Source organism: Apodemus sylvaticus, chromosome 1 (assembly GCF_947179515.1).
Source record: "Apodemus sylvaticus chromosome 1, mApoSyl1.1, whole genome shotgun sequence".
Classification (NCBI taxonomy): Eukaryota; Metazoa; Chordata; class Mammalia; order Rodentia; family Muridae; genus Apodemus; species Apodemus sylvaticus.
This window is the reverse complement of record NC_067472.1, coordinates 182,086,849-182,113,684: the sequence shown is the minus strand read 5'-3', so window position 1 is coordinate 182,113,684 and position 26,836 is coordinate 182,086,849. Positions and strand designations below refer to the sequence as shown.

At 52.8% G+C, this 26,836-nt stretch overlaps 2 protein-coding genes and 1 pseudogene across 4 annotated transcripts; 1 reads left to right on the top strand and 2 right to left on the bottom strand.

The window, feature by feature from the left end:
* Positions 1-459: 459 nt before the first annotated feature.
* Positions 460-1,463, bottom strand: LOC127682836 (glyceraldehyde-3-phosphate dehydrogenase-like; annotated as a pseudogene).
* Positions 1,464-9,393: 7,930 nt separating this feature from the next.
* Positions 9,394-22,619, top strand: Atp4a (ATPase H+/K+ transporting subunit alpha). 2 transcript variants are annotated; one of them, XM_052179499.1, is made up of 22 exons: positions 9,394-9,405; positions 9,500-9,631; positions 9,749-9,808; positions 10,409-10,612; positions 12,301-12,414; positions 12,638-12,890; positions 13,056-13,324; positions 13,834-14,032; positions 14,351-14,460; positions 14,540-14,674; positions 14,978-15,170; positions 16,280-16,455; positions 17,322-17,458; positions 17,543-17,666; positions 17,829-17,997; positions 18,088-18,242; positions 19,730-19,853; positions 20,149-20,294; positions 21,388-21,521; positions 21,777-21,878; positions 21,974-22,065; positions 22,239-22,619. In XM_052179499.1, the coding sequence occupies exons 1-22, from the start codon at positions 9,394-9,396 to the stop codon at positions 22,265-22,267; spliced, it is 3,069 nt and encodes a 1,022-aa protein (XP_052035459.1). In that variant the 3' UTR covers positions 22,268-22,619. The 2 variants fall into 2 exon arrangements, with proteins under 2 accessions (XP_052035459.1, XP_052035450.1); XM_052179490.1 differs by having other exon boundaries at positions 17,543-17,693.
* Positions 22,620-24,753: 2,134 nt separating this feature from the next.
* Tmem147 (transmembrane protein 147) lies at positions 24,754-26,599 on the bottom strand. 2 transcript variants are annotated; one of them, XM_052166220.1, is made up of 7 exons: positions 26,388-26,599; positions 26,246-26,315; positions 25,692-25,751; positions 25,470-25,606; positions 25,242-25,326; positions 25,040-25,161; positions 24,754-24,957 (listed from the first exon to the last, which is right to left on the bottom strand). In XM_052166220.1, exons 1-7 carry the CDS (start codon positions 26,462-26,464, stop codon positions 24,834-24,836), a joined length of 675 nt encoding a protein of 224 aa, XP_052022180.1. In that variant the 5' UTR covers positions 26,465-26,599; the 3' UTR covers positions 24,754-24,833. The 2 variants fall into 2 exon arrangements, with proteins under 2 accessions (XP_052022180.1, XP_052022190.1); XM_052166230.1 differs by lacking the exon at positions 26,246-26,315 and having other exon boundaries at positions 26,388-26,488.
* Between the last annotated feature and the right edge of the window lie 237 nt (positions 26,600-26,836).

The following is a 26,836-nucleotide window of genomic DNA, read 5'->3' as shown; positions in this document are numbered from 1 at the left end:
AGCCCAGAAATAAATAATAAAGTATACATAAATATTTATTTATTTTTGTTTTATGAGTGTGAGTATTTTGTTTGCCCATGGATGTACCCAGGGAGGCCAGAAGAATGTGTTGGATTTCCTGAAATTGGGAGTTATGGATGGTTGTGGGCCATTATGTGGGTGCTGGGAACTGAACCTGGGTCCTCTGGAAGAGCAGCAGCAAGTGCTCTGACCCTCTGAACCATCACCAAGAAGTTCACATTTTATTTATTTATTTTTGGGTGTAGTGAAATTTATTGATGGTATTCCAGAGAGTAGGGAGGGCTCCCTAGATCCCTCCTGTTATTATGGGGATCTGGGATGGAAACTGCGAGGGAGCTGCTCAGTGTGGGGGGCCGAGTTGGGACAGTGTCTCCTCAGCAACCCAGAGCCTCTCTCTTGTTCTCAGTGTCCTTGCTGGGGTGGGCGGTCCAGGGCTTCTTACTCCTGGGAGGCCATGTAGGCCATGAGGTCCACCACCCTGTTGCTGTAACCATCATTGTCATGCCAGGAAATGAACTTCCCAAAGTTGTCATTGAGAGCAATGTCAGCCCCAGCATCAAAGGTGGAAGAGTGGGAGTTGCTGTTGAAGTCGCAGGAGACAACCTGGTCCTCATTGTAGCCCAGGATGCCCTTCAGTGGGCCCTCGGATGCCTGCTTCACCACCTTCTTGATGCCACCATACTTAGCAGATTTCTCCAGATCCACAATGGATACATTGGGGGTAGGAACATGAAGGCCATGCCAGTGAGCTTCGTGTTCAGCTCTGGGATGACCTTGTCCAAAGCTTTGGCAGCCCCAGTGGATGCAGGGCTGATGTTCTGGGCAGCCCCACGGCCATCACACCACAGCTTCCCAGAGGGGCCATCCACAGCCTTCTGAGTGGCAGTGATGGCAAGGACGATGGTCATGAGCCCTTCCACGATGCTAAAGTTGTCATGGATGACTCTGGCCAGGCAGGCTAAGCAGTTGGTGGTGCAGGATGCATTGCTGACAATCTTGAGTGAGTTGTCATATTTATCATGGTTCACACCCATCACAAACATGGGAGCATCGGCAGAAGGGGTGGAGATGATGACCCTTTTGGCCCCACCCTTCAAGTGGACCCCGGCCTTCTCCGTGGTGGTGTAGATGCCAGTAGACTCCACGACATACTCAGCACCAGCATTGCCCCATTTGATGTTAGCGGAACCTCGCTCCTGGAAGATGGCGATGGGCTTCCCATTGATAACAAGCTTCCCATTCTCAGCCTTGACTGTGCCATTGAATTTGCCATGGGTGGAGTCATACTGGAACACGTAGACCATGTAGTTGAGGACAATGAAAGGGTCATTGATGGCAGCAATCTCCACTTTGCCAGACGCAGAGCAGAAGGCAACCCTGGTAACCAGGCACCCATTACGGCCAAATCTGTTCACACCGACCTTCACCATTTTGTCTACAGGACGAGGCTAGCACAGCACAAGAAAATGGGACTGTCTCTGGAACAGGGAGGAGCAGAGGGCCAAGTTCACATTTTAAAATAAGTTTGTTATATCTTGTGTGTTAGTTCCCAAACCCCAGAGGACAGTGACTCTAGAAGGATTGCTGGTGGCATTCCTCAGAAACCTGGGAGATGGGTTTCTGCCTACCAGAAAGGACCACTTCCCTTGGCATGGACCTGTGGATCCATATCAAAGTTCCCTGGTCTTTAGTAACATGTCCTTGTTGTGAATATCAGAGCCCCTACGCTAGCCTCCTGTCCCCTCCCCCTCCTGCCCCTCCCCTCCTGCCCCTCCCCTCCTGCCCCTCCCCCTCCTGTCCCCTCCTAAGCCCCCAGGCTGTTTCAGATTCCCTTCCCATCCCCATTCTTTATGACTCAAAGGTTTTTTTTTTCTGCCTTGATCATCTCTCTCTACTCTTCATTCAGCTCCCAAGACAGCCCTGGCCCTGAGAAATCTGCTCCCCTCTCTGCTTCCCCACCGGAGGTAGCCATGGCATCTCTGGACTCCCCAGATGCCTCAGGCTGTTCTCTCTCCTGTGTATACCTGGACTTCAGAGGCACCCAGGGAGTGGCCCAGTTCATGGTTTCACTGCCCTGTCAACCCAGCAGGACAACTGACAGAACAATTCACGGGAGGGAAGATTGGAAGGGTATATTTCCAAGTTTCAGAGAGATTCGAGGCTGCGAAGGCAGGCACAGCTCTGCCCACTGCAGTGGACGTAGGGGTAGCAGGTGGCCCACACGGCCCAGACTAGGAAACAGCATAGGCCTGGACCAGGCGCAACCTTCTCAGTTCTGCTCCAATGTGATGGTTTATATATGCTGGGCTCAGGGAATGGCACAATTAAGAGGTGTGGCCCCATAGGAATAGGTGTGACACTGTGGGGTGGGCTTTAAGATCATCATCCTAGCTGCCTGGAAGTCAGTCTTCCACTAGCAGCCTTCGGATGAAGATGTAGAACTCTCAGCCTTTCCTGCCTGGATGCTGCCATGTTCCCACCTTGGTGATGATGGACTGAACCTCTGAACCTGTAAGCCAGCCCCAATTAAATGTGTCCTTATAAGACTTGCCTTGGTCATGGTGCCTGTTCACAGCAGTAAAACCCTAACTAAGACACCCAAGTCTCCCACTTCTCTTGACCAAGCTCTACTTCCTAACTTCTCCACAGTCTTGAAGACAATGCTACAAGCTGAGGACCAAGTGTTTTAAAATGTGAACCTCTGTGTGTGTGTGTGTGTGTGTGTGTGTGTGTGTGTGTACATCCCAGATTCAAACCACAATACATTATTTAAGATAAACATGGGCTAACAAATTGGATCAGTGGGTCAAGGTGCACGTGGTCAAGGCTGACAGCCTGAGTTTGATTCCTGGAACCTACACTATGGGAAGAGAGAATCAAGTTCCACAAGTTATCCTCTGACCTCCTCCACACCCGTGCTATGCCATGCATACACAATACACATAGTAAATAAATAAGTGGAAAAACAAACAAAACTCAATTTTTGATATATTTTTTTTGAGACAGGTTCTCACTATGTAACTCTGGCTATCCTGGAACTCATTAAGTAGACCAGGCTGGACTTGAACTTAGAGATCTGCCTGCTTCTGGAGTGCTGGGATTAAAGGTGTGAGCCACTATACCTTGCTTCAATTTTATTTTTAAGATTGTGTTACTATGTAGCCCAGGTTAGCTTTGAACTTGAGATCCTCCTGCTTCAGCTTCCCATGTGCTGTGGTTCCGGGCAAGTCCCTCTGGCAGAATCTGTATTTTGTAAAGATGTTGAAGAGCTGAGGATACCAGGGTACCTTTAACTAAACAATGACAGGGAACCAGAGGCCTTTTTCTGCTTCCGTGTGGGAACAGCGTCGGGAAGGCTGAAGTGGTTGTAGAACAGGAAGAGGGGACCTAGAGGCAGGGGCAAAGAGGCCATGTCACTGGGTCTTGGGTGCTTGGGGACTTGGGCTGGGCAGGTGAAGTCAGAGCAGGGCTCTGAGCATGCAGTTCTCTGAGTCCAACATTCACACGCTCCCTCTGGTCAAGTCTGGGGATTAGAGTGTATGGGGGTAGGGAGTAGGTTGCTGGGTTGTACAGACAGAAAATGGTGGAGGCTGGACCAGAGTGGGAGCAGAGAAGGGAGGCAGAGCTGGAACGACGTAATCAGAATTCTGGTTTCTTTGGAAAACGAAATGAAACGAAACAAAACAAAACACGGAATTCCAAACATCACATAATCACAGAAACTCTCTGCTGTTGGCAAAATCTTTCAGAGGTTATCTGGATGCTAGGCCATTGCTGGTTGGTTGCGGTTTGTCACATAGTCGTGGGCAAAGAGACAAGCAGAAGAAATTAGATACCCTGATGTCGACAAAATACCCCAAAGAACTCGGTGCCCCTCATCAGCAGGAAGTAGTCTAATGATAATGTGGTCCCTTTCCCGTGCCCTTTTCTCTATTATCTAGCGACAGGGGGTCAAAAGGGTGGAAAGGGGGCGATAGAAGATGTCTAGGGTGTAGAAAGGGGAAGGAGAGGAAAGAACCCACAAAGTAGCAAAAGACAGATCTACAGGTAATGACCTTGAGACTCTAAAGCAAGGGCAGCCCAGCAGTTATCTGAGGAAGTGGAGGGCTCGGCTCAGGACCTGTCCAATCTGACTGAAGGTGGGACAGGAACAGGATTCAGGGACCTTGACTGCTGGATTCACAAGCTTGGGGGGCAAACCTTGCCCTCTGTTCTTTCACCCACCACCTATGCCTGTGACTGTTCTGAGAAGGAGTAAGATGTAAGATTCTTCCTGGGCCTGCAGCAGCCTGGAGTGAAGGGCATGCCTGGGCCCTCTATCTTATCAGTAAGTCTCAAACGCTGACTGAAAGTCAAGGTCACTCTGAGGTGCACACACTTAGCAAACATTCCCTGGGGCCAGCCCAACAAGGCAGAACACAGAGTGCATACTGAGATATCGGGAACCTGTCTTCGTGGGTGCACAAAGTGGGAATGAATCAGCTTGGGGCCTTGGTGGAGAATGGCGAGGCCTGGAACGTTACTTTTGTGTTGCTGTGACCAGATACATGACAGAAACAAGCTACTGAAAGGTCTCTTTTGACTCATGGGTCAGAGGACCCAATCATTTGCTGCTTGCCCCCCCTGCCCCCCTCCCCCCCCCCGTGGGCTGGGGCAGAAAGTCATGGAGGTGGGGTGAGGTGGGGTGTGTGGTGGGGATGAGGAGGGGGCTACTGAGTTCAGGACCGAAGGAGAAAGCACCTGTAAAGAGACCTGGAGCCAGCTATAACCTTCAGAGACATACCACAGGCCACCTACCTCCTTCAGCTAGGCCTCCTGACATTTCTAGAACCTCTTCAAACAGTGCCAGCAACTAGGGACCAAACATTCAAAACATGAGGATTCAACAAATGGGGAGGGGGTGGTTCAGATTCAAACTTAACAGTTGGGATGGGGAGAGAGAAAGCAACAATGAGGGCGGAAGAAGAGAATGAGAGAGGGAGTGAGATAATCAGACAGACAGACAGACAGACAATTAATATGGGCTGTGGTACAGAAACTGAGGGAAGTCCTTGATCCACCCTGGGCCAAGAATGGTCTTAGAATGATCATTTTGTTAATTATGTTTTATTTATTGATCTGTTTGTGTATGTGCACACATATACACACATGTACACCCTACATGTGTATAGAGGCCAGAGAGAGTGTTGGATCCTCTGGAGCTGAAGTTCAAGGCGGCTGCGAGCTCACCCAATATGGGTGCTGGGAACTGAACTTGAGCCCTCTACAAAGCAGTATGTGTTCTTAACTAGAGTCATCTCTCTAGTATGCTGCTGGTGTGTGTGTGTGTGTGTGTGTGTGTGTGTGTGTGTGTTACTGTGCTATCAAGAATGAAATCCAGAGCATTGAACATACTTGGCATTGAACCACACACTCCAGCTCTCACTGGGGGATTCTAGGCAGGGGCTCTACCACTGAGCCACGCCCCCAGCCCCTCCCTGGGGGATTCTAGGCAGGGGCTCTACCACTGAGCCACGCCCCCAGCCCCTCCCTGGGGGATTCTAGGCAGGGGCTCTACCACTGAGCCACGCCCCCAGCCCCTCACTGGTGGATTCTAGGCAGGGGCTCTACCACTGAGCCACGCCCCCAGCCCCTCACTGGGGGATTCTAGGCAGGGGCTCTACCACTGAGCCACGCCCCCAGCCCATCACTGGGGGATTCTAGGCAGGGGCTCTACCACTGAGCCACGCCCCCAGCCCCTCACTGGGGGATTCTAGGCAGGGGCTCTGTAGCTGAATCTTCAGCCCTGAAATGAACACTTGAAAAGCAGAGGTCCTCACTTTCCTGAAGGTTCCACTTTTCTGAAGTGGAAAACGGTGAAAGGAAGAAGGCAGCAGGAGTCTGAACTTTATCAGGCCTAAGAAATGTATAAATACAGGAAACTTTTTGTCAAATTTCCCCTATAATCCACTTAATATTCTCTTTCTATTTAATTGTCTCTCTCTGACTCTTCTTTCTTAAGGACAGAAAAATACATTCACTTCTGACCACTGTTCTCAAAGAAGCCTGTGGCTTCCGGTGAGCCTTAGGCTCAGTGAGACATGCAGTGATTGATGCCCACCGTAGGGGCTGCATCCTGCACACCTGCCATTCGAGAAGGCTTTGCCCTTGAACTGTGCCAGAAGTTTCCCATCAGCCTGAGGCAGCATTGTACAGCACCTCCATCCGCAGCCCATGGGCTACACGGTCCGTCCAAGCTACCAGACGTAACTAGATACTTCAGCTCAGTCCACATCCAGCCCGTAGGTAGAGGCCCATGTGTTCACCACCTAGAGACGGCATTAGTACTGCTTATACAGATGATTTAATCAATCAAGACATTCATCCCAAACGTGCAGAATTTGAGTACTGTCTGGAAGGCTGCATAGTCTGAGAAGCTGTGAAACTGACCTTTAGTATGTCTGGCCATTTGTACATTGAGATGAACAAGGCTATAACGTTGGTGCAAATTCAAGCTGGCTGTAGCAGACATTGTCTTTCAGTGGTTGGGTGTCGGAGGTTGGGAATGTTGGAAGAAAGTATGTTGGTTTGGACACTGGCTATCTAGCGACAACATCAGGCAGTAACTGTGTGGGCTCAGGCTGAGGCATGTAGGAGCCGTACAGATTCAGGTTTAGACCATAGTTGTATAGATGTGTAGATTCAGGCTCAGCTGATGACTGCATTGTGGACTCAGGCTCAGGTAATACACATGTGAACGCAGGCTGGGCAGTGGCTGTGGGCATGGGCTCAGGCGGTGGTTATATGCATTCAGGTTTTGGTAGTGACTGTGGATTCAGGCTCAAGGCATCCCCAAATAGGCTCTTTACAGGAGCTCAAGGTACATGCCAATTCATGTAAAGTGACATCTGGACCAGATCCCAGACCGCAAGGACTAAAGTGGGAAAAATCGTGGAATTGAAATACGTTCTCATACTTGGATAAAACTAACTTATTTCTGTTAATTTTTTGAAATTGTTCATCTGATTATTTATGTTAAAAAATGACTTTATTCATGGGCAGCTACCTAAAGATAGTTAGAAAGAGTCTTGTTTCTCGACGGGCATGGCCCCAGCTTTTAGGAGATGGAGGCAGAAGAAGGGTTAGGAATTCAAAGTTATCATGGGCTACAGGAGAGACCCACAAACCCCAAACAAACTAAAGTTTCTGGCTATAAGTCTTCTAAATATTCAGTCAGAACAAAGTAGAAAGCTCTTAATTGGTTGAGCAATCCATCATTCTACTCATTCTGCTAATTTGGAGCTCTCTCTCTTCCTCTCCCTCTCTATCCCTCTCTGTCTATATCTACGACACACACACACACACACACACACACACACACACACTGATATATTGATATCCATCTATTTATCTTTCATTTATTTATCTACAATCTACTCCTCCATTGATCCATTGATCTATTTATCTAAAGCAAATGTGCCAAGCTGCTGAATTGGATGAAGAGTAAGGTGAATGCTCATTTTCCTGTTTCTGTAACATGCAGCTCTGAAATATTTAAACATCAATCAATGTTAAATTAGCTAATCATATTAAAATTTACAATAGCATAACACCAAGTCTTGAGAGAGAAGAGAAAGCCACTGAGGTAGAGGCCAAAGGGGGACACTCTATGTTGGCAGAGGTCCCCAATGTATCTTAGTGAGCCATCGGCTGCCACTGATACTGCTGGTCTCCCAATCTGTGACATTGCTTGCAGACATGACCCCTCACCTCCCACAGCTTCCCCAGGCCCTGGGCAGATGCTGGATGGCTGGGGTCAGGGTTTGAAGATGCCGAGTTGCATCCAAGACATTCCCAAAGGCTAAGGGTTCCAGAGAGCCTGCCTGGTGCCCCAGGCTTGTGAATCGATGCTCACGCCCACCATTGAGCCAAAGCCCATCCACACTCAGTGACAGTGTGTGGGTTACCAAAGGCAACCAAATCCCAGCCTTCCTCCACACAGAGCCTGGTGATCAAATGGATAAAACACAATGCCAGATTGGAACAGGAAGTGTGGTCAGGAGAACGCTGCGGTGCTGCAGGGAGAACTAGCAGAGAAGGTGACATTTGCAGGAGACTGGAAGGAGACAAGGAAGTGCCATACAGATCTCTGGGAAAGGAAACCAGACAATGGTGTTGCAAGAGCCAAGGTCCCGAGGCATGAATGGCTTCAGTTTGTACAAAGCATAGAACTTACTGAGGGACCCTGCTCAGGACTGAGTCAGGGAAGCCCTTGTGGGTTAGTGAGGAGCTGAAAGCGTGTGAGTTGAGGAACCACACAAACTTTTGCATGCTTGGCTCAGATGAGGGTCATCCGTGTTCCTGGGATTTTAGTGCAGTGGCTGTCATTGCACCTGTCTCTCCTTGGGGTTCCTGAAGTGCAGTTGGGACCCTCAGCCAGCTGAGTGTTGGGGAGCTCAGGCTGCCTGCCCTTTGCTTTCCCAGGTGACCTGCTCCCAAGGAGGACATTAGTAAGGTGACTACCTTATCAGTTGCACCTACATATGCCTTTGGAGACATGCCCATTAAGGGAGGCCAGTGTAAAAACCATATCAAAGGTCCTACCATTTTCCCACTGCTGCCTCAAGGGATTCCTGACTGGGATCACGGGGGAGGGGGGTCTCTCACACTCTCTGGCACCTGGCACCCAGCTCAGGTGAGGGCCCTTAGATACAGCCTTTCCCCAATATGCGCCACTGTTTATCTGAGCAGATTGGGGTGGAGATAGGGGAAAGGTTGGGAGCTGTGGGCAAGCCAAGCAGCTAGCGGTTAAGCGTACCAGGGGAACCCTGTCGAATCCCCAGAGCCTCAGTTTCCTGTCTCTGCATGGTGGGAATGGTGGATATAACATGATGTCAGAGGGGACTGTGCCCATACTTTAGGGCTCACAAGAGGACGCTGTGCAGGTGGTGATCTGTCTGGTCCTGACTCTATCCTGGTCTAGACCAGGGTAGAGAAAGTGACAGGCTCTCATTTCCCCACTTGTCATGGGTACTTCTCACCTCAGAGGGATTCTGGAAGGTTCAGTGAGTGAACCTGTGAGAACCCCTCATCACATTACTGCCCTGAAGCAGAGATCCTCAAGAGCTCCGTGTTTGCTTCTCTTCTTGTTACTATGTAGCTGTTAGTCTAGGGGTTCCTGATCTGAGGGACAGGTGACAGTGGAGTTTAGATAGGTTGGAACCGCTCAGTAGAAAGTATCTGATCTGTCCAAGCCTGAAGGTTACCCCAAGGAGTCTCATAATCAGCTGTAATCAGCTGGTTCTGCTCCGCCCCCACCTAACCTGGGTATATCAAGCCTGGTCCAGACCCAAGTGGGCTCTGTAGACCAAAAAGGGTAGAGCACCAGGCACCATGGGGAAGGCAGTGAGTGGCATTCGGGGGATTTTGCTGCTGGGGGGTCGGGGGAGCAGAAGTTCCAGCAGCATCTGACATCGCCTTTGTTCCATCCCAACCCCAGGAGAATTATGAGTTGTACTCGGTGGAACTGGGGACTGGCCCTGGTGGAGACATGGCTGCCAAGATGAGCAAGAAGAAGGGGGGAGGCAAGAAGAAGGAGAAGCTGGAGAACATGAAGAAGGAGATGGAGATTGTGAGCATGGGGGACGTGGGGCCTGGGGAAGGATTGAGGTGGGGTCCGGAAGCCAGGCCTTGGGCAGGGTGGGGCTGGGAGAGCCAGACAGTGAGCATCTTGTTCCATCATCCCCAGAATGACCACCAGCTGTCAGTGTCTGAGCTGGAACAGAAGTACCAGACCAGTGCCACCAAGGTGAGCTAGGAGTGGGTGGGCATGGTGAGGGGATGATGGACAGGAAAGAGGAGTGGGGAGAGAGAAAGGTGTGAGAATCACCAGAGAGCGATGCGTTGGTGGGGGGGGGGAAGTGGGAGTAGACAGAGCAATAGAGGAGAGAGAGGAGGAGGATCATGGGGAAGAGAAGAGACATATGCAGAGGACCAGAGGAAGGGGGAGAGGGAGGGAGGGGGAGAGCAAGAGACAAGTTAGAGCGGGGCGGTGGTGGCGCACACCTTTAATCCCAGCACTTGGGAGGCAGAGGCAGGCGGATTTCTGAGTTTGAGGCCAGCCTGGTCTACAGAGTGAGTTCCAGGATAGCCAAGGCTACACAGAGAAACCCTGTCTCGGGAAAAAAAAAGAGAGAGAGAGAGAGAGAGACAAGTTAGAGATGGGAAGGAGAGAGAGAAAGAAAGGGAAAGAAAGATGGAGGGAGAAAGTGGGAAAGAGAGAAAGGAGAAGAGGACGGGGAGGGAAGGAGAGAAAAAAGAAGGGAAAGGCTGAGCGAGGGAGAGCAGAGCAGATGGGTGAAGTCGAGGCCCTGGAGCCTCCACCGTGACTACCCCTGCCTGTTCCCAGGGCCTGCGGGCGAGCCTAGCGGCTGAGCTGCTGCTGAGGGATGGACCCAATGCCCTCCGGCCACCTCGGGGCACTCCTGAGTACGTGAAGTTTGCCCGGCAGCTGGCAGGCGGTCTGCAGTGCCTCATGTGGGTGGCTGCTGCCATCTGCCTCATAGCCTTTGCCATCCAGGCCAGCGAGGGCGACCTGACCACTGATGATAACGTGAGTGGGGGCCGTGTGGGTGGGCCTGGGACACGGGGCGGGGGGACGAGGACACGGAACCCAGGACTTAAAGCAGATGGGATGTAGAATGAGGGAATGGACACACAAAGATGCGGCTCTGAGACATGGATGACATTGGGCTATGGGTCAGACCTGAGGACATAGGTCACAAAGGACGCTGAGGGTGACTCTTGGGTGGGTAGGAAACAGAACTGCAAAATCTAAGCTCTGGATCCGAGAAGAGGAAATGAGGGCACAGGACAGACCAAGGACACGAGGCAAGGACATAGGGGACACTTAACACCAGACACAGCACACAAAGACACAGACAGTAGATATAAAAGCACTGATGGAGGGAATGGAGATGTGCAGAGGACTTGTTGTGTCTCAGGGTGTACAGAGGACATGGGTGATATGGTCCTGGAAGGGACTTGAAAAGCCCTAGGTCAAGTGACATGGCACTGGTAGTCAGAGGTACACAGACTTGGCTTTTGGGAACATGGAGATACCAATGATGGCATGTTAGGTCTGCAGCGCAGACACAGCAGGGCAGACACAGCAGTGCAGACGTGGAAGTGTGAGATGATATAGGGTCTAGTAGAATTTTGGTTTCTTTAAGAAGCAGAACTATTATAAGAATGTGTTAGCTGGGTGGTGGTGGTGCACGCCTGTAATCCCAGCACTCTGGGAGGCAGAGGCAGGCGGATTTCTGAGTTCAAGACCAGCCTGGTCTACAGAGTGAGTTCCAGGACAGCCAGGGCTACACAGAGAAACCCTGTCTCAACCCCCCGCCCCCCCAAAAAAAGAATGGCCTTTTAATCCCAGGCCTGGGACACAGGGCTGCTTCAGACCGTCCACAGCAGCTGACTACGATTTGCCTCATGCTCTAGCAGGGGTGTGATTTTTGCCAATGGCAGAAAGTTTCGGTTGTTTTGTGATGTCTGGAATTCTGGGGACTTTTCAGAGGGTGTATAAGGCAGAGTTGTGGTGGACTGTTGGTTGGATTGGATGCTGTGGGTTTTGGTTTGTTAAATAATATGCAAACGAGAAACAACAATAAGAAGAAATTAGATGTCCTGACCTCAAAGATCAAACTTGCCCCAAGGAACTCAATGCCCCTAATCAGCAGGAAGTCATCTAAAGATAACGAAGCTCTCTTTCCCCTGTATCTTTTTTTCTCTCTCTCTCCCATCTAGTGCTGGGAGGTTGAAAGGATGGTAGAAGAAAAAAGAAGCCATGAAGTAGCCAATAGTCCGGCTCTATGGATCACATGGGGTGATCCATATGTGATATCTATGGATATCACAGGGGTCAATGGATTAGAAAAAAAAATATGAAATGTGGGGCATAGAAACAGGAAGACCCATGGCAGACACAACTTAGGGGAGGCGGGAATTGATCAAGACCCATGGAATGAGAACCATTTGGGGACATGGAGATCAGGAGCCAGGGACTATGGGATTAGGTATGTGAACACAAGACACAGAACATGCAAGGAAAGTGAATAGGGCATCTGTCGACCGTGGGGACCAGGACTTGGACTGCAGGAATAGCACAGGAGGCTTCCTGGTAGATTGAGGACATTCTGGAGGTGACCCCAAGAGGACCAGGAGACTCTGAAGCAGAACAGTGGCCTTGGGGAGGGGGCTCCTAACTCCTACGCATACAACCGGTGTGTCTCGCTGCAGCTGTACCTGGCGTTGGCACTCATCGCTGTGGTTATGGTCACTGGCTGTTTTGGCTACTACCAGGAGTTCAAAAGCACCAATATCATCGCCAGCTTCAAGAATCTTGTACCCCAGGTGGGTCCTTTAGCCTGCTACCTCTCTGTTCAGATTCCATCTCCAAGACACCTCAAGCCATTGCCTGCCTTCTCCAGGGTGCCCGTGCCATCCGCCCCAATCTATCCTTATTGATGGCTTCCATTTCCCCTGCTAGGACTCCAGCTCTTCCCAGTTTTCACCTTCCCATATCTCCATGACACTAAGCAACTTCTACTATCACCCCTGCCCCTGCCCTACACAGCAAGCCACCGTGATCCGAGACGGTGACAAGTTCCAGATCAACGCGGACCAGCTCGTGGTGGGCGATCTGGTGGAGATGAAAGGCGGGGACCGTGTGCCAGCAGACATCCGCATTCTGTCAGCCCAGGGCTGCAAAGTGGACAACTCCTCGCTCACTGGAGAGTCTGAACCGCAGACCCGCTCGCCCGAGTGTACACACGAGAGTCCCCTTGAGACCCGCAACATCGCCTTCTTCTCCACCATGTGTCTGGAGGGTCTGTGAAGCGCCGTTAACCTGTCCTGAAGCCACACAGACTCCGCCCTCTCCACAATCGCTCCTTTTCTGCTCTGTGCGATGTGTGCCACATGCCTCCCCACCACAGAGCACCTTTCTGATGCTGCTCGCCTCAGCCTGAGCTCTCCTCTTGTTGCCACTGCAGGAACGGCGCAGGGCTTGGTGGTGAGCACCGGCGATCGCACCATCATCGGGCGCATCGCCTCGCTGGCCTCGGGTGTGGAAAACGAGAAGACTCCGATTGCGATTGAGATTGAACATTTTGTGGACATCATCGCCGGCCTGGCCATCCTTTTCGGCGCCACATTCTTTGTGGTGGCCATGTGTATCGGCTACACCTTCCTTCGGGCCATGGTCTTCTTCATGGCCATTGTGGTAGCCTATGTGCCTGAGGGGCTGCTGGCTACTGTCACAGTGAGTTGGGGAGACGGGGGAGGTGCAGGGAGCAGAGAGCTCTGCTTGTCCAGCCATCCCACAAGACGTCCCTCCTAGCTGTCCATCCATTCACCTCCCCAGCCCTCACCATCCGTCCATTCAGTGAGCGTTTATCAGGCTGCTCTGGGCTGCCCCCCCCCCTCCCCGTGTCATACACCAGAGCTCGCAGGTGAATAAAAAAGGTCGTGGACCAAGGAAGATGAGGTTACTGTGGGAAGTCAGCCCAGGCTCAAGATCCGCCCAGAGGAGTGAGGCTCAGTAGTTCATTTTAAAATTTTCATTGTGTTGATGTGAGCTGGGGCACCTCAGAGAGAGTATCTGGGGATACTGGGGAAGGCATGGGCTGCAAACAGCTTGGAGAGAACGAGTCTGTTTTGTTTTTCTGGTAAGAGGAATCCTGCACTCAGTGTGGTGGCCGTAGTACAGGAAGGCCACGTGGGGCTGGTGGCAGGGCCTGGCCATGCCTGTGTCCTTCTATCTCTCTGCAGGTCTGCCTGTCACTGACGGCAAAGAGGCTGGCCAGTAAAAACTGCGTGGTGAAAAACCTGGAAGCAGTGGAGACCCTAGGTTCCACGTCAGTCATCTGCTCAGACAAGACAGGAACTCTCACTCAGAACCGCATGACGGTGTCTCATCTGTGGTTTGACAACCATATCCACACGGCGGACACCACAGAAGACCAGTCAGGTGTGGGGTGGGAGGGGAAAGCGCAAGGACTGGATGCAGTTGGTCTGATGGGGAGCCTGTGGCATGTTTTCCACTAGCGAGACAGATAGCAGGTCCTGGGTCCTGTGAGGGACAGGTCTGTGAAGGGAATCTGGTCTTCAGATGGCTCTCTAAATGATAGTTGGAGAAAGCTCTCTGCCTTGGGATATGAAAAGGAAATGGTGTACTATCCACGCCTGGGGAGGGGACCCGGTTCAGCCTGGACGCAGTAGGTAGGGCTCAGCTCTGGTTTGGGAGATCCATTCCCTCAAGGTCCCAGCTCGGACTCCTGGTTTCCAGGGCAAACGTTCGACCAGTCCTCGGAGACGTGGCGGGCGCTGTGCCGCGTGCTAACCCTGTGCAACCGCGCTACCTTCAAGGCGGGCCAGGACGCCGTGCCGGTGCCCAAGGTGAGAGACCGGAGGACTCCAGAGGGTGATGTCTGGGTGATGTCCTCCGGTTTCAATTCTCACACGACCTTGCTCACAGCGCATCGTGATCGGAGACGCGTCAGAGACTGCGCTGCTCAAGTTCTCGGAGCTGACGTTGGGCAACGCCATGGGTTACCGGGACCGCTTCCCCAAAGTCTGCGAGATCCCCTTCAACTCCACCAACAAGTTCCAGGTGCGTTGCGGTCTGAACTTTATTCACAACATGCTACACCAACTGTGGGCAGTTTATCTCCTGAGGAGGAGCCTCAATTCCTGGTCCATCCTGCTCACAACCCCGCCCACGTGTGACCAGACCACGCCCACACGAGAGTTTCCTCCCAATCAAGATCCACCCACAGCCTCTAGGCATAGCCCAGGGGCAACTCTGTGCCCTCAGGCCCCGCCCCTCGTGTAACCCCGCCCCCACACGTGTCTACGCCTTTGGATCCTCCAAGCTTGATCCAGCCCGTAGCTCCGCCTCTCTCCCCGCCCTCAGCTGTCCATTCATACCCTGGAGGATCCGCGCGACTCCCGGCACCTGCTGGTGATGAAGGGCGCCCCTGAGCGCGTGCTGGAGCGTTGCAGCTCCATCCTCATCAAGGGCCAGGAGCTGCCCCTGGACGAGCAATGGCGTGAGGCCTTCCAGACAGCCTACCTCAGCCTGGGAGGCCTAGGTGAACGCGTTCTTGGTGAGAGCTGCCGTGGACCCGGCAGTGTGTCAAGAAGGGTGGGCATGGACCCCTCCAAACTTCCTGGCCCGGACCTGACCAAAGGGTCAGGGGTTTTTTGTTGTCGTTTTTGTGTGGTCCTGAGGATGGAGCCCATGGCCTTTTGCCCTCGTGTGATTTAGGCAAGATTGTGATTACTAACCCTAATTCCTCCCACCTCTGGTCGAGGGGCTGTTCAGCCCCACCTCTCACCCTTGGTTTTCCTTTCCGTGTCAGTCCTGACCCGTGTCCCCTCTTTTTCCGGCACTTGCTTTTATTTTACTATCCTATGTCCTCTTGACCTTTCGATCTTTTCACATTCTTTGTCTCCATGCTGGACATCCCCCAGTCCTGATTTTTCTGAGCCAGTTTGGCTATGCAATCCGGCTGTCCAGAACTCACTCTGTAGACCAGGATGACTCAGAGACCCTCCTGTTTCTGCTGCCCAAGTGCAGGATTGAAGGAGTGGGCTACCATACCGTCCTTTATCCTTACTTTTGATTCTATTCGACTTTTGTCTTCACTCAAACTTTCCGAACCCCTGGAAACTATGGGAGACAAAGACCCATTGGTCAATTATGCCTTTCTCTTAGCTGTGAAAGAAATGTTTCCTCCCTAAGCTTCCATCCCTCTATTCTCCCTCCCTCCTTTCCTCTTCCTTCTTCCTTCCTTTCTCCCTCCTTCCTCCCTTCTTCCCGCCTTCCCTCCTCCCTCCATCTTTCCCTCTCTCCTCCTTCCCTCCTCCCTCCCCCCTCCCTCCATCCTTCCATCCTCAATTCACCTTCCTTCCTTCCTTCCTTCCTTCCTTCCTTCCTTCCTTCCTTCCTTCCTTCCTTCCTCCCAACAATAGAATGTAGCTCAGGTTGGCCTGGAATTCCTGATTCTCCTACCTCTACCTCCCAAGAGCTCAGATTGCAGGCCTGGCTCTAAACCCCAGTCTCCTTATCTGCTCAGTGGGGATGCACCTTATAATGTGGCTGAGGATGGATTCAGGGTCTGGCACCCAGGGGTCTGGTTATTTCCTGACCCTGCTGGCCCTGTGAGCACAGTGTCTACCCAGCCACCATTCACCTCCCCGTTTTTCTGGTCAGGTTTCTGCCAGCTCTACCTGAATGAGAAGGACTACCCACCTGGCTATGCCTTTGACGTGGAGGCCATGAACTTCCCGAGTAGTGGCCTCTGCTTTGCGGGACTTGTATCCATGATTGACCCTCCCCGGGCCACCGTTCCTGATGCCGTGCTCAAATGCCGCACGGCAGGCATCCGGGTATGCCAGCTAGGGACGAGGATGGCAGATGACAGAAAACCACCTGTAACTGTCACGAATTAAACTACACTGGTTCATGATTCAGCAGTGCTGGGGAGGGATGCTTCCCGTCTGGGCTGCGTGCAGGGCACAGCATAATCAGGGAGTTGCCGTTTTTGTGTCTTAGCTTCCTTTCTGTCTCTCCTGGCTTTAATCTCAAGCAGTGAGTGCTTCAGTGTGAGCGTGCAGAAATGACCATGTGCCTCCACTTGGATCTAAAATCCCACCTGCCCTGCTCGATGGGTCCCATCTCCATCCCTAAACCAGCTTTGGTGGCTGGGGGATAGACTGCCTTGATTGGCCACGTCTGGGCTTACGTGCTTAATTGTGACCAGGGAATTCCAACTGCAGCAGGGGGCAGGCCACTAAGCTGTCTGCCTGGTTTTAACCTGTCTCTAGGGTGCTGTAGCATCAGCAGCTCGGCCTATTCCTGCCCCAGGACCTTTGCACTGACTCTCCCTTCTGTCAGCAGTGTTCTTCCCACAAGTGTCTCCACATAGCCGACTTTCAGTTTTAGGTCTCGGTTCATTATGTCGCCTCTTCCGTGAGGTTTGCTTGTGCACAATTAAGCCACTGCCTCCCTCCCTGAGCTTATGTTCCCCCTCTTAATGTGCTATACAGTTAGTTCACTTGCTTATCTTGAATACTTTTATCTTCCTGCACTGGAACGTCAACTATGTAGAGACTGGGACAGTTGCCTCTTTTGTTCTAGGCCCAGCAGATGGTCATGCTTGCCAAATAATGATTGTATCCACAGATAGCTTCCAGGGAGAATGGGGACATTGCTCTGATCTGAAGGGGTGAAGGGTGTACTGGCTTTTCCACAGGTGATCATGGTGACCGGTGACCATCCCATCACAGCCAAGGCCATCGCAGCCAGTGTGGGCATCATCTCGGAAGGCAGCGAGACAGTGGAAGACATTGCTGCCCGCCTCCGAATGCCTGTAGACCAGGTTAATAAGAAGTAAGTGCCCATCAACCCTCCCCATGGTTCCCCCACACAACCCACACTGACTGAGACCCCAGTGAGACCCTCTTCCTCCTGCAGGGATGCCCGGGCCTGCGTGATCAATGGTATGCAGCTGAAGGACATGGACCCATCTGAGCTGGTAGAGGCACTCCGCACCCACCCTGAGATGGTGTTTGCTCGAACTAGTCCTCAGCAGAAGCTGGTGATTGTGGAGAGTTGTCAGCGACTGGTGAGACCCTGCTGAGGAGAGTGGCAGATGGGCCAGGCTGGCCCAGTGTGTGTGTGTGTGTGTGTGTGTGTGTGTGTCTGTCTGTCTGTCTGTCTGTCTTTCTAACCACAGACTCATCTGACCTACTGCCCTCAGGGTGCCATCGTGGCTGTAACAGGGGATGGTGTGAATGACTCGCCAGCCCTGAAGAAAGCTGACATTGGTGTAGCCATGGGCATTGCTGGCTCAGATGCTGCTAAAAATGCTGCTGACATGATCTTGCTGGATGACAACTTTGCTTCCATTGTGACGGGCGTGGAGCAGGGTCTGTGCCCTGCTAGGGAGGGGACAGGCCATGGGGCTGGGGGGGAAGCTAGTTGGGAGGAGGTTAAGGTACCTACTCTTCCCCCCACAGGCCGACTGATCTTTGACAACCTGAAGAAATCCATCGCCTATACACTGACCAAGAACATTCCAGAACTGACACCCTACCTTATCTATATCACTGTCAGTGTGCCCCTACCCCTTGGGTGTATCACCATTCTCTTCATAGAACTCTGCACAGATATCGTGAGTCTCCAGTCTGATGCCTGGGTCCCCACCCCATTGTGCCCCCACACATACACTCATAGAGAGACACAATGGACCAAGATCACTATAGTTATTTTTAGATGGACAGGCATCCAAAAATAGATGCAGAGGTTGGCAGGAAGGTGGACAGGGAGAGAACCATGGATTCAGAAGACTCATGGGCACTCAGACAAACAGGAATCAGTTAGGTGTAATGCCTGTAACCATAGCACTTGAGAGGCAGGGATAGAAGGATCTCAAGTTTGAGGGCAGCCTGAGCTACATAGTGAGACCTGCTCAAACAAACAAACTAAACAAACCAAGAATAAACAGATGTTTGCAGACATGGGTATCTAGTCACTAACGGGTAACAGACAGATATCCCGCAGCAGACAGACAGCAGACCTCCTTGAGATGCAGCCCCTAAGGCAGCAGACATGAGCTGCTTCTTAACAGGTGTGTTCAACTATTCACACAGTGCTGATTCAGCTGGGCCCTCGATAACTTAGCTAATTGACTTAATGTCCCCATCACTGCCCTCAGGACAGGCTTTCTTCTTGCTGATCTGAGGCACAGACAAGCTGAGTGGCTTGCCCCAGGTCCCTCAGCTAATTAGTGGTCCCAGCTGGGAATCTGAGCTCAGGCAGCCTGTTCCCTAGGGCTGGTGCACCCGATCAGTCCAGTGTGCCAGCCAGCAGTGACTGTCCCTTCACTCATCACAGACAGGAGCAGGGAGGGGACAAAACGAGCTTGAGAATGTGCACATGTACACACACACACACACACACACACACACACACACACACACACATGGTGGGGGAAGAGAGAGAGAGGGAGAGTGAGAATCAAGAGACTGGATCAAAGAAATAGAGCAAGGCTTGGTGTCATGGCACATGCCTGTGATTCCAACACTTGAGAAGCAGAGGCAGGAAGACCATGGAGTTCGAGGTTCTCCTGGGCTACCCAGGGAGTTCAGAGTCAAAGCCCTTAGAGAGAAAGGTGGGTGAGGGGCAAGGGAGAGAGCAGGAAAGAGAGCCCCAGACTGGACTCCCACAAGCACCAGAGGACAGAAACACAGAGAAAGGGGAAAAGAGGGAGCCAGCCAAAGGGGCAAAGCTCGTGGGCGTAGAGCAGACATTTGCCCAGCGTGGTGATGTGCACCGGCAACCCCAGCCCTAAGGACACTTGGGAGGAGAAGGCTGAGAGATCAGGAGTTCAAGGCCAGCTTAAGCTACACGAGACCCAGTCTTCAACAAAACACAAACGCAAGGCAGACATTTGTAGGGAGATGGACACTAGGAGACATGTGATCCAGACATGAAGCCTGCACCCAGGAAGTTGAGCCAGTGTGGCTGTGTGGCCACAGCAGGGCCTCCCTCCTGTGTTTACCTAGAGGTAGGGGTGAGGGGGGTGGGGGTTGGCTTCAGAGTGGAAGGAGTCAGTGGCCCAGGCTACCCTCAGCCCTGCTTCCTTCTGCTCCTGGCTAGTTTCCATCCGTGTCCCTGGCGTACGAGAAGGCCGAGAGTGACATCATGCACCTGCGTCCCCGGAACCCTAAGCGTGACCGGTTGGTCAACGAACCCCTGGCCGCTTACTCCTATTTCCAGATTGGTAAGCCCTGTGACCCCAAACTGGGATGCCCTCCTCTGTGGGCCTCCTGGCTGGGGCTGGGAGCTTGGTTACTCCATGTTCCTGTCTATCCATGGCGGCCTCTCTGGTCTGAGTGTATTAACTCTGTTTCGAGGTCAGCGTCTTAGTCTTTGGGGTTCTCTCTGTTCCTGTCTGCATGCACTTGGTCCGTGTCTTTCTTGTACGTCTGTCCCGTGTCCCTGTGCTCTGTGTGTACTTGGCGTTGTGTATCTGTCTCCATCTCTGTTCCTACACTCCTGTGTCTCACCGTCCCCAGGTGCCATTCAGTCATTTGCCGGCTTTGCTGACTACTTCACGGCCATGGCCCAGGAGGGCTGGTTCCCTCTGTTGTGTGTGGGGCTGCGGCCACAATGGGAGGACCACCATCTACAAGATCTTCAAGACAGCTACGGCCAGGAATGGGTGAGCTCCCACTTCCTCCTACGCAGCGACAGGCACCATTGTTGACAGTTCAGCTAGCGCGTCTGGCACTCCCACCTGTGGTTGCTGGGAGACTTTTGCTCACCACACTTGGCTCCACCTTCAGCTTCTGAGGCTCCCAGATAGGCGTGACCCTCTCTCTTGCTGTCCTGACAGACCACTTCATCTCCTGTTCAAATGGCCCGTCTTCTGTCAATTTTCCTAGTAATGTCATTCACAGTGTTCTGGTGCGTGGCACCTGTTTCACTGAAGGGCAGTGTGGCCAGCTGTGGCCAGATGTGTTTAGTTTGTCTTGAAGAGTAGCAGGCTCCAGAGCAAGAAACTCCCGCAAACCACTGTCACAGTTAAGAATGCAGAGCCTAGAGCTAGCCTGGATTCAAGGTCCCACATCAGTCCTGCAAGCTGTATGGCCTGTCCCTGCCTTCCTTCCCAACCTGTCATCTAAGAATTCATTTGAAATGCAAATTCTCAGGCCCCACCTCAGGCCTGTGGTCAGAAACTCTGGGAGTGGGGCCTCCTGGGGAGTCTGACACCTGCCACGGGGATGTTTTACTGGATGGATGAGAGATGTTACAAAAAATACTTGGAGCCCAGGCAACACCTATAGATATTAAGATGAGTTGTAGATCTCTGTGAGTTCCAGGCCAGCCTGTTCTTTACATAATTGAGTTCTAGGCCGGTAGGGACTACAAAGTCACACATGCGTGCGCAACACACACACACACACACACACACACACACACACACACACAGCAGTTGTGCCTGTGTGAGACAAACATCTTCTCTTGTCCATGTCCCTCCCTTGCTACTCCTTGGTCCCCATCACTTTTTTCTGAAGATCCTCCATTCCCCTTCCCGGGCTCCTAACTTGGTCTTCAGGAAATTCCTTCCTGAGAAAACTCCATGGTCTACCTGTCAGTTCAGGCACAGCTACCGAAACCCTTCTAGATGCTGGGGTCCTGCAGCCCAGCCTGTGACTCCATTCGAGAGGAGGGAGTTCAGGGACTCAGTGTGCAGTGGGTGGCAGAGACTCATCACCAGACTCAGGCTGCCTCTGTCCCCTCCTGGCCTGCAGACATTTGGTCAGCGCCTGTACCAGCAGTACACCTGTTACACCGTGTTCTTCATCAGCATTGAGATGTGCCAAATCGCCGATGTCCTCATCCGCAAGACGCGCCGCCTCTCTGCCTTCCAGCAGGGATTCTTCAGGTGTCCCCTGCTGGCCCAACTCTGCCCCCAACTCCCCGGTGCCAGATTCTACCAGCTCCCCAACAGCAAATGCCAGCGCCACGTGTAGTGAGCTGGTTACAAACCATGGGAATAGGGCCCAGCTCCTGCTCCTAAGGTCGGCCATTCTGAAGTCATGGGTCTGGCACATTTGACCTCCCTAAGTTCCTCCTGTCCTCCAACTCCACATGGTGGGTTCGTCTGTTCCCAGCCTGCCTGAGCCTCCCTCCTCCACAGGAACAGGATCCTGGTGATCGCCATCGTGTTCCAGGTCTGCATTGGCTGCTTCCTGTGCTACTGCCCAGGGATGCCCAACATCTTCAACTTCATGCCTATCCGGTGAGACGCTGTGAGGCGCTGGCAAAGGGATGGGGGACGCAGCACACTAACCTGGGCACAGCCTTGAGCCTGCCTTCCCTTCTCCCTCCCTTCAGGTTCCAGTGGTGGCTGGTCCCCATGCCCTTTGGCCTTCTCATCTTTGTCTATGATGAGATCCGGAAACTTGGAGTTCGATGTTGCCCAGGGAGTGAGTGTGGAGGCTGGGGGCCTGGGGGTGGGGACTGAATGGTTTAGAGCAGGTTTCTGACCTCTGACCCTTCCTATATGATCCAAGCCCTCTAAACCAAAGCCCTTCTGCCTGTAACCTCGTTCTTGCTTGTGCATCCCAGCATTGGGTTTTGTCTCTCCTCTCTCCTCCAGGCTGGTGGGACCAGGAACTCTACTATTAGAAGGATAATCGTCTCCCCATCCACTATCAGCTGGGACTTATGGGTGTCCATCAAAACATCTATGTATTCAATTCCCAGCCCTATGGCATTGTACCCACTTCTGCAGCCCGTGCGTGACTCCACTGGAGGGACTCTACATTTTGCCCTTCTCACCCCAAAGTTCCACACCCTCTTGGAGCAGCTGCACCCCAGCAAAATACTGAGGTGGGAGGGGTTAAACTAAGCGGCTGGCAGTTCCTGTGGAGGTGTGTCCATCTCAAGGACTCCATTTGGACAAGAAGGTTGTCTGGGGGCTCTGCTACCAAGCCCTCGTGTTCTGCTGGACAGTAATAAAGCCATGCCATTTCTCCTGCACAGTCTTCAGTGTTTACCCTTGACCTCCCACAAACCTCCCACATAGGGACTAACGTTCAGGGCTGCAGTGTCTGCAGGGCCTTTTGAAAGCGGTCAGACTTCCACACCGAGTAGCAAGTTGCCACAGTCCAGAGTCCTCGCTGATTCTATGTGCTGGTGCCTGTGCCCCGTGTTCTTGAGATTATGGAGGCTCCCCACAAAGCCCTGGCTCCTGGCGGCCAACTCCTCTAGCTGCTAGGAGTGCCCTTCCCTCTGGCCACTCCCTTCCTGGTAATCTGTCTTCCCTCTGCCTGGAGCTTCTCTGGCTAGGCCTGGAATTCTCCTTCCTCTCGTCTATCCCTAACCCTAATGCTTCAAGCCCGGAGGACTTAGTTTCACGGCCATTATGCCCACATCTGTCTCCAGTCTCCTGCTGGACTAATGGGACCCACACTGGCCTTCCCATCACTCCCGACCTGCTCCCGTTTGCTGTCCATCTGATGGCAGGGTAGATCTCCCTAGGAAGGGCAGACGGCTCTTGGAAGCTGCCAAACTCCAAATGAGTGGCCTCCTGGACTCTTGCCCTCTTACTGACGTGTCATCTCCCACTTGCTTCCTACTGACCAACAAAACCAGTCACCACACTACTTGGCTTCAGGCTAATTTCCCACCCTTGCTGAGGGACTAGTCCACTACTGCCTTCTAGTTCCTGTCCTTCCACACCACCACCACGGACAACTTCCCAAACCCCAAACCAACTCTGGTAGAACCCCCCCTGCCCTGGTCAACGTATCGAGCTTTAGGTGCTGCTACTAGACTATGTCTCAAGCCCTGTTAAACTGGAAACAACAGTCCGATGCTTGCCAGAAGTCAGGCCCTTATACCCGTCTGGACACTTCCTTTTCTCTGCTTATCCCACTAACTGGTCCGTTAGATCTCAGCTGATATATCCTCCCCTGAGCCTCCCCACCTACAGGGTGGGCAAAATAGTTCTGTGTCTCAATAAACATCATCTTCCACTCAGACCTCTAACCCCAGCCTATGCTTCTCCATCAGGGACAGACAGGCCATGAGATGGAAGTCCCAATACTGCCCCACAGACAGCGCCCTGTTTACCCCCCCTCCCCCCCCACACACAAAGTCAAGGCTGTTCCTTACTCTCTGTATACAAATTTCGGGGATACTTGGCACCAAGGAAGGGTAGGGAAGGTCAGGTTCATCGGATGGAAACTGGGCCTTCTGTAAACAGACTATCATAGTGAGTTTAAAGAAGCTGTCCTTTCCTATGTCTAAGGCTAAACATCTTAAGAGCCCAGTGAAAGAGGGGCATAGGCAACTGTCCTCCTCCCCAGGGGGGTGGGGAGGCATGGCAACGCTGGGCTGGGCACAAGGCCGAGAGGCGCCCTAAGATAGTAGGCGCTCCATATAGACACATCCACCTCAGGGAGTGTAACAAGGAAGGGCACAGCCATAGTGGTGGAGTTAGCGACATCCAGGAGTCTCCATGTTGGTGGGCTCAACTGCAGTATTTGATTGTAGCTGACCTAGAATCCCCCATCCCCCAAACCCAACACACATACTGAGACACTTAGGCCAGGATTTAATCTGAAGGCTGCAGGACTAGTCAAAGCATGGAGCAGCTCAGAAACAAGGAACTCTTCAGAGTGGCCTTGTGGCTTGAATGGTGGTAGGAATTTGACTAGGGAAATCATTCCAAGGAGTGGCTCCAAAGTATGGCGGGCAAACGGCACAGCCTACTGTCACCTTTACTAGGTAGCTCCACAGAGGGTTGCAAGTGGAGGATGGTGACCTAGACAGACAGGTTTATATGAAGTCCCCTAGCTCTCACAGGGTGGATGGACCAGAGTGGCAAAACTGGAGGTAACCAGCTTAGGGAAGACTCCACATGGAAGGAGTCAGGCCATGCTGTAAGGAGAGGAGGAAGAATTCCCCTCGACCCCAAGCCTCCCTCTTGAGCTCTAGCGTGCCCATTCCTTAGCCCGCTCAATGATGACCAAGCCCCTGGGCTCCCATGGGAAACCAGGAAGTCTGGCCAACATTGCAGCTTGATTACCTGCTTCTGAAGCCAGACAGGCTCTGTGGGACCTAAGTCCGGGGATTCGGTTTCCGGGAGAAAGAAATGGACACACCAATAACCTTTCCAAACACTGTTTACTTTACTAAAATCTGGAGAGAGCCAGTGAAAAGGGACGCCAACACCTGGGACGTCGAGCTAGGAGTGCACATTGACAACAGCAACATACAGGGCCAACGTGCTGAGGGCCAGCAGTCCTGTTACGACCGCCCGGGCGAGCAGGGCTGTCCAGCTACCCAGGGAGCAGAGGTGGACGAAGGTCCTGCAGGGAAACAGCACAATGAGGGAAGGAAAGAGAAAACACACCCGGATTTGAACCCAGCCTCACACCCCACCCAGCTCACTCCATGACAAAGGCCTTGTAGACACTAAGGAACATCAGGAGGAGAACGGCAGGCCGGAAGGTGTGGTACAGGTCATAGCGTGTTATCATCCAGACCTGAGCCGAGGCGACAATATAGTGGACCTGCAGGGAGGGAAGGACACAGGAAGTTGGGGCCAAGTATGGCTAACAACATAAAAGTAGGCTAGGGCTAGACTACATACCAGACTGATGTTGGAGTCAATGCTCATCTGGATATATTTCCAGTCAAATTCAATGCCTCGGGCTCCCACCCAGAGAGGGATACAGCTGAGGGAGGCAAAGGGAGGTAGTCTCTAGTACCCAGACTCCCTGACCCCCCAACACCCAGCCTCTGATCACCTCCCCCCAGCACCCTTGTGGGACCCAGCTGTCCTTCCCCACAAGTCTGGGCTCCAGGTTGCTCCACACACCGGGACATAATGAGTTCAGCAGTGGCCCAGCCCAGGGCAGCAACCATAATCTTGTACTCCCCCTTGCCTGCATTCCGGGACATGACAAGGTTTAGGCCTATCAGGTCTGCCACATCCACACTGGCCTTCATGAATTCCTGTGGATCAGGTAGAGGCTCGAGTAAACACAGGGACCAGGTGAACCCATGCCTGCACTCCCCTGTCCCTCCCTGTTCAACTTACCCCAATGAAGTCATAGATGCCCCCTTCCCAGGTGGGGAAGAAAGTGGCCAAGAACAACATCTGAGATCAGAAAGAGAGGTCACCGGTAGGTGAGGAGATATAAAACAGAAACAGCAGCAACAAAAACCCCTAAGTGGATAACGTGGAAAGTGAGGGAAAGAAGAGGGCATGGTGCTGAGTTCTGGGGGTCATTCTAGGTGTAAGTGGCAAGATCACAAGATCGGGGGAGATAGAGGGCAAGTGCCTGGTTTCTAGAAGTCTGGAAGTTCACGGGGGAATGTGATGTCTAGCAATGCCGAAGTGAATGCATGCGTAGCATAAGCAGCCCCATGCGACACCCTGTGGGTGAAATATCGCACTAAGAGGTTTTCTCATTTTACAACAGTGCTAAGAAAAAGTTGCATCAGGGCCCTCCCGGGCTTGCATTCCTTCTAAGGTATTCGGGCATAGTCCCTAAGCGTTGTCTCGAGTTTGGTCCTATGGAAGGTGACAGTCGGGCCCCTGAGATCTGGAATGCCCGGAGGCCAGACACGTGGAGTCCGGGAGTCCCTCACCTTGCATAGCTGCACAAAGAGGTAGGTGACCCCGGCCTGGACGCATTTCCAGAAGGCGTTGTACTCAGACCTGAAGAAGCCGACGGTGAGGGGTCGGCCCGGGTCCCTCACCCTCTCCACCCCGTGCCCGCCCTGCACTCACAGGCCGCTGCATTTGTACGTGATGAAATAGGGGAAGTAGGCGAGGGCGAAGCAGTTCCCGAAGTGGAACAGGGTCATGACGCCTGCCGCCCGGTCCCGCCAACGCGGGACTCGCCAGGCGCAGCGTCTCCTCTACTCGGCCTTGCCGGCACCGGGGCCTGGCGCCCACCTGCTTACCGTGGCCCGCGCACGGCCTTATGGGAACTGTAGTCCGGCCTGCTACGTCGCGCGCCGTGACGTCAGAGCGCCCAGCGCCGGCCCAGCTGCGGGGACAGCCAGAGCCCAACGCTGTTGGAAGGCTGGTTGGTGTTCAGACAGCGCTAGCCCTCTTCTACCCGGCTGGGAGCCAAGCGCCACCTCTCCTCGCTCTTCCGGTAACCTTGAACCCCGCCCTGAACGCTAGGTGATCGGCGCAGAGACAGGAGGGCAAAGCTGTGCGCACTCTGGTTT

Bases quoted from the DNA above. Each gene is read 5' to 3' on its own strand.
- Atp4a (XM_052179490.1), top strand. The intron at 10,613-12,300 runs GTGAGTGGGGGC...GTCTCGCTGCAG, and splicing joins ACCTGACCACTGATGATAAC to CTGTACCTGGCGTTGGCACT. The intron at 12,891-13,055 runs GTCTGTGAAGCG...TTGCCACTGCAG, and splicing joins CTCCACCATGTGTCTGGAGG to GAACGGCGCAGGGCTTGGTG.
- Tmem147 (XM_052166220.1), bottom strand. From the start codon at position 26,464: ATGACCCTGTTCCACTTCGGGAACTGCTTCGCCCTCGCCTACTTCCCC. The intron at 25,607-25,691 runs GTAAGTTGAACA...CCTGATCCACAG, and splicing joins GCATCTATGACTTCATTGGG to GAATTCATGAAGGCCAGTGT. The intron at 25,327-25,469 runs GTGTGTGGAGCA...TGCCTCCCTCAG, and splicing joins GCTGAACTCATTATGTCCCG to CTGTATCCCTCTCTGGGTGG.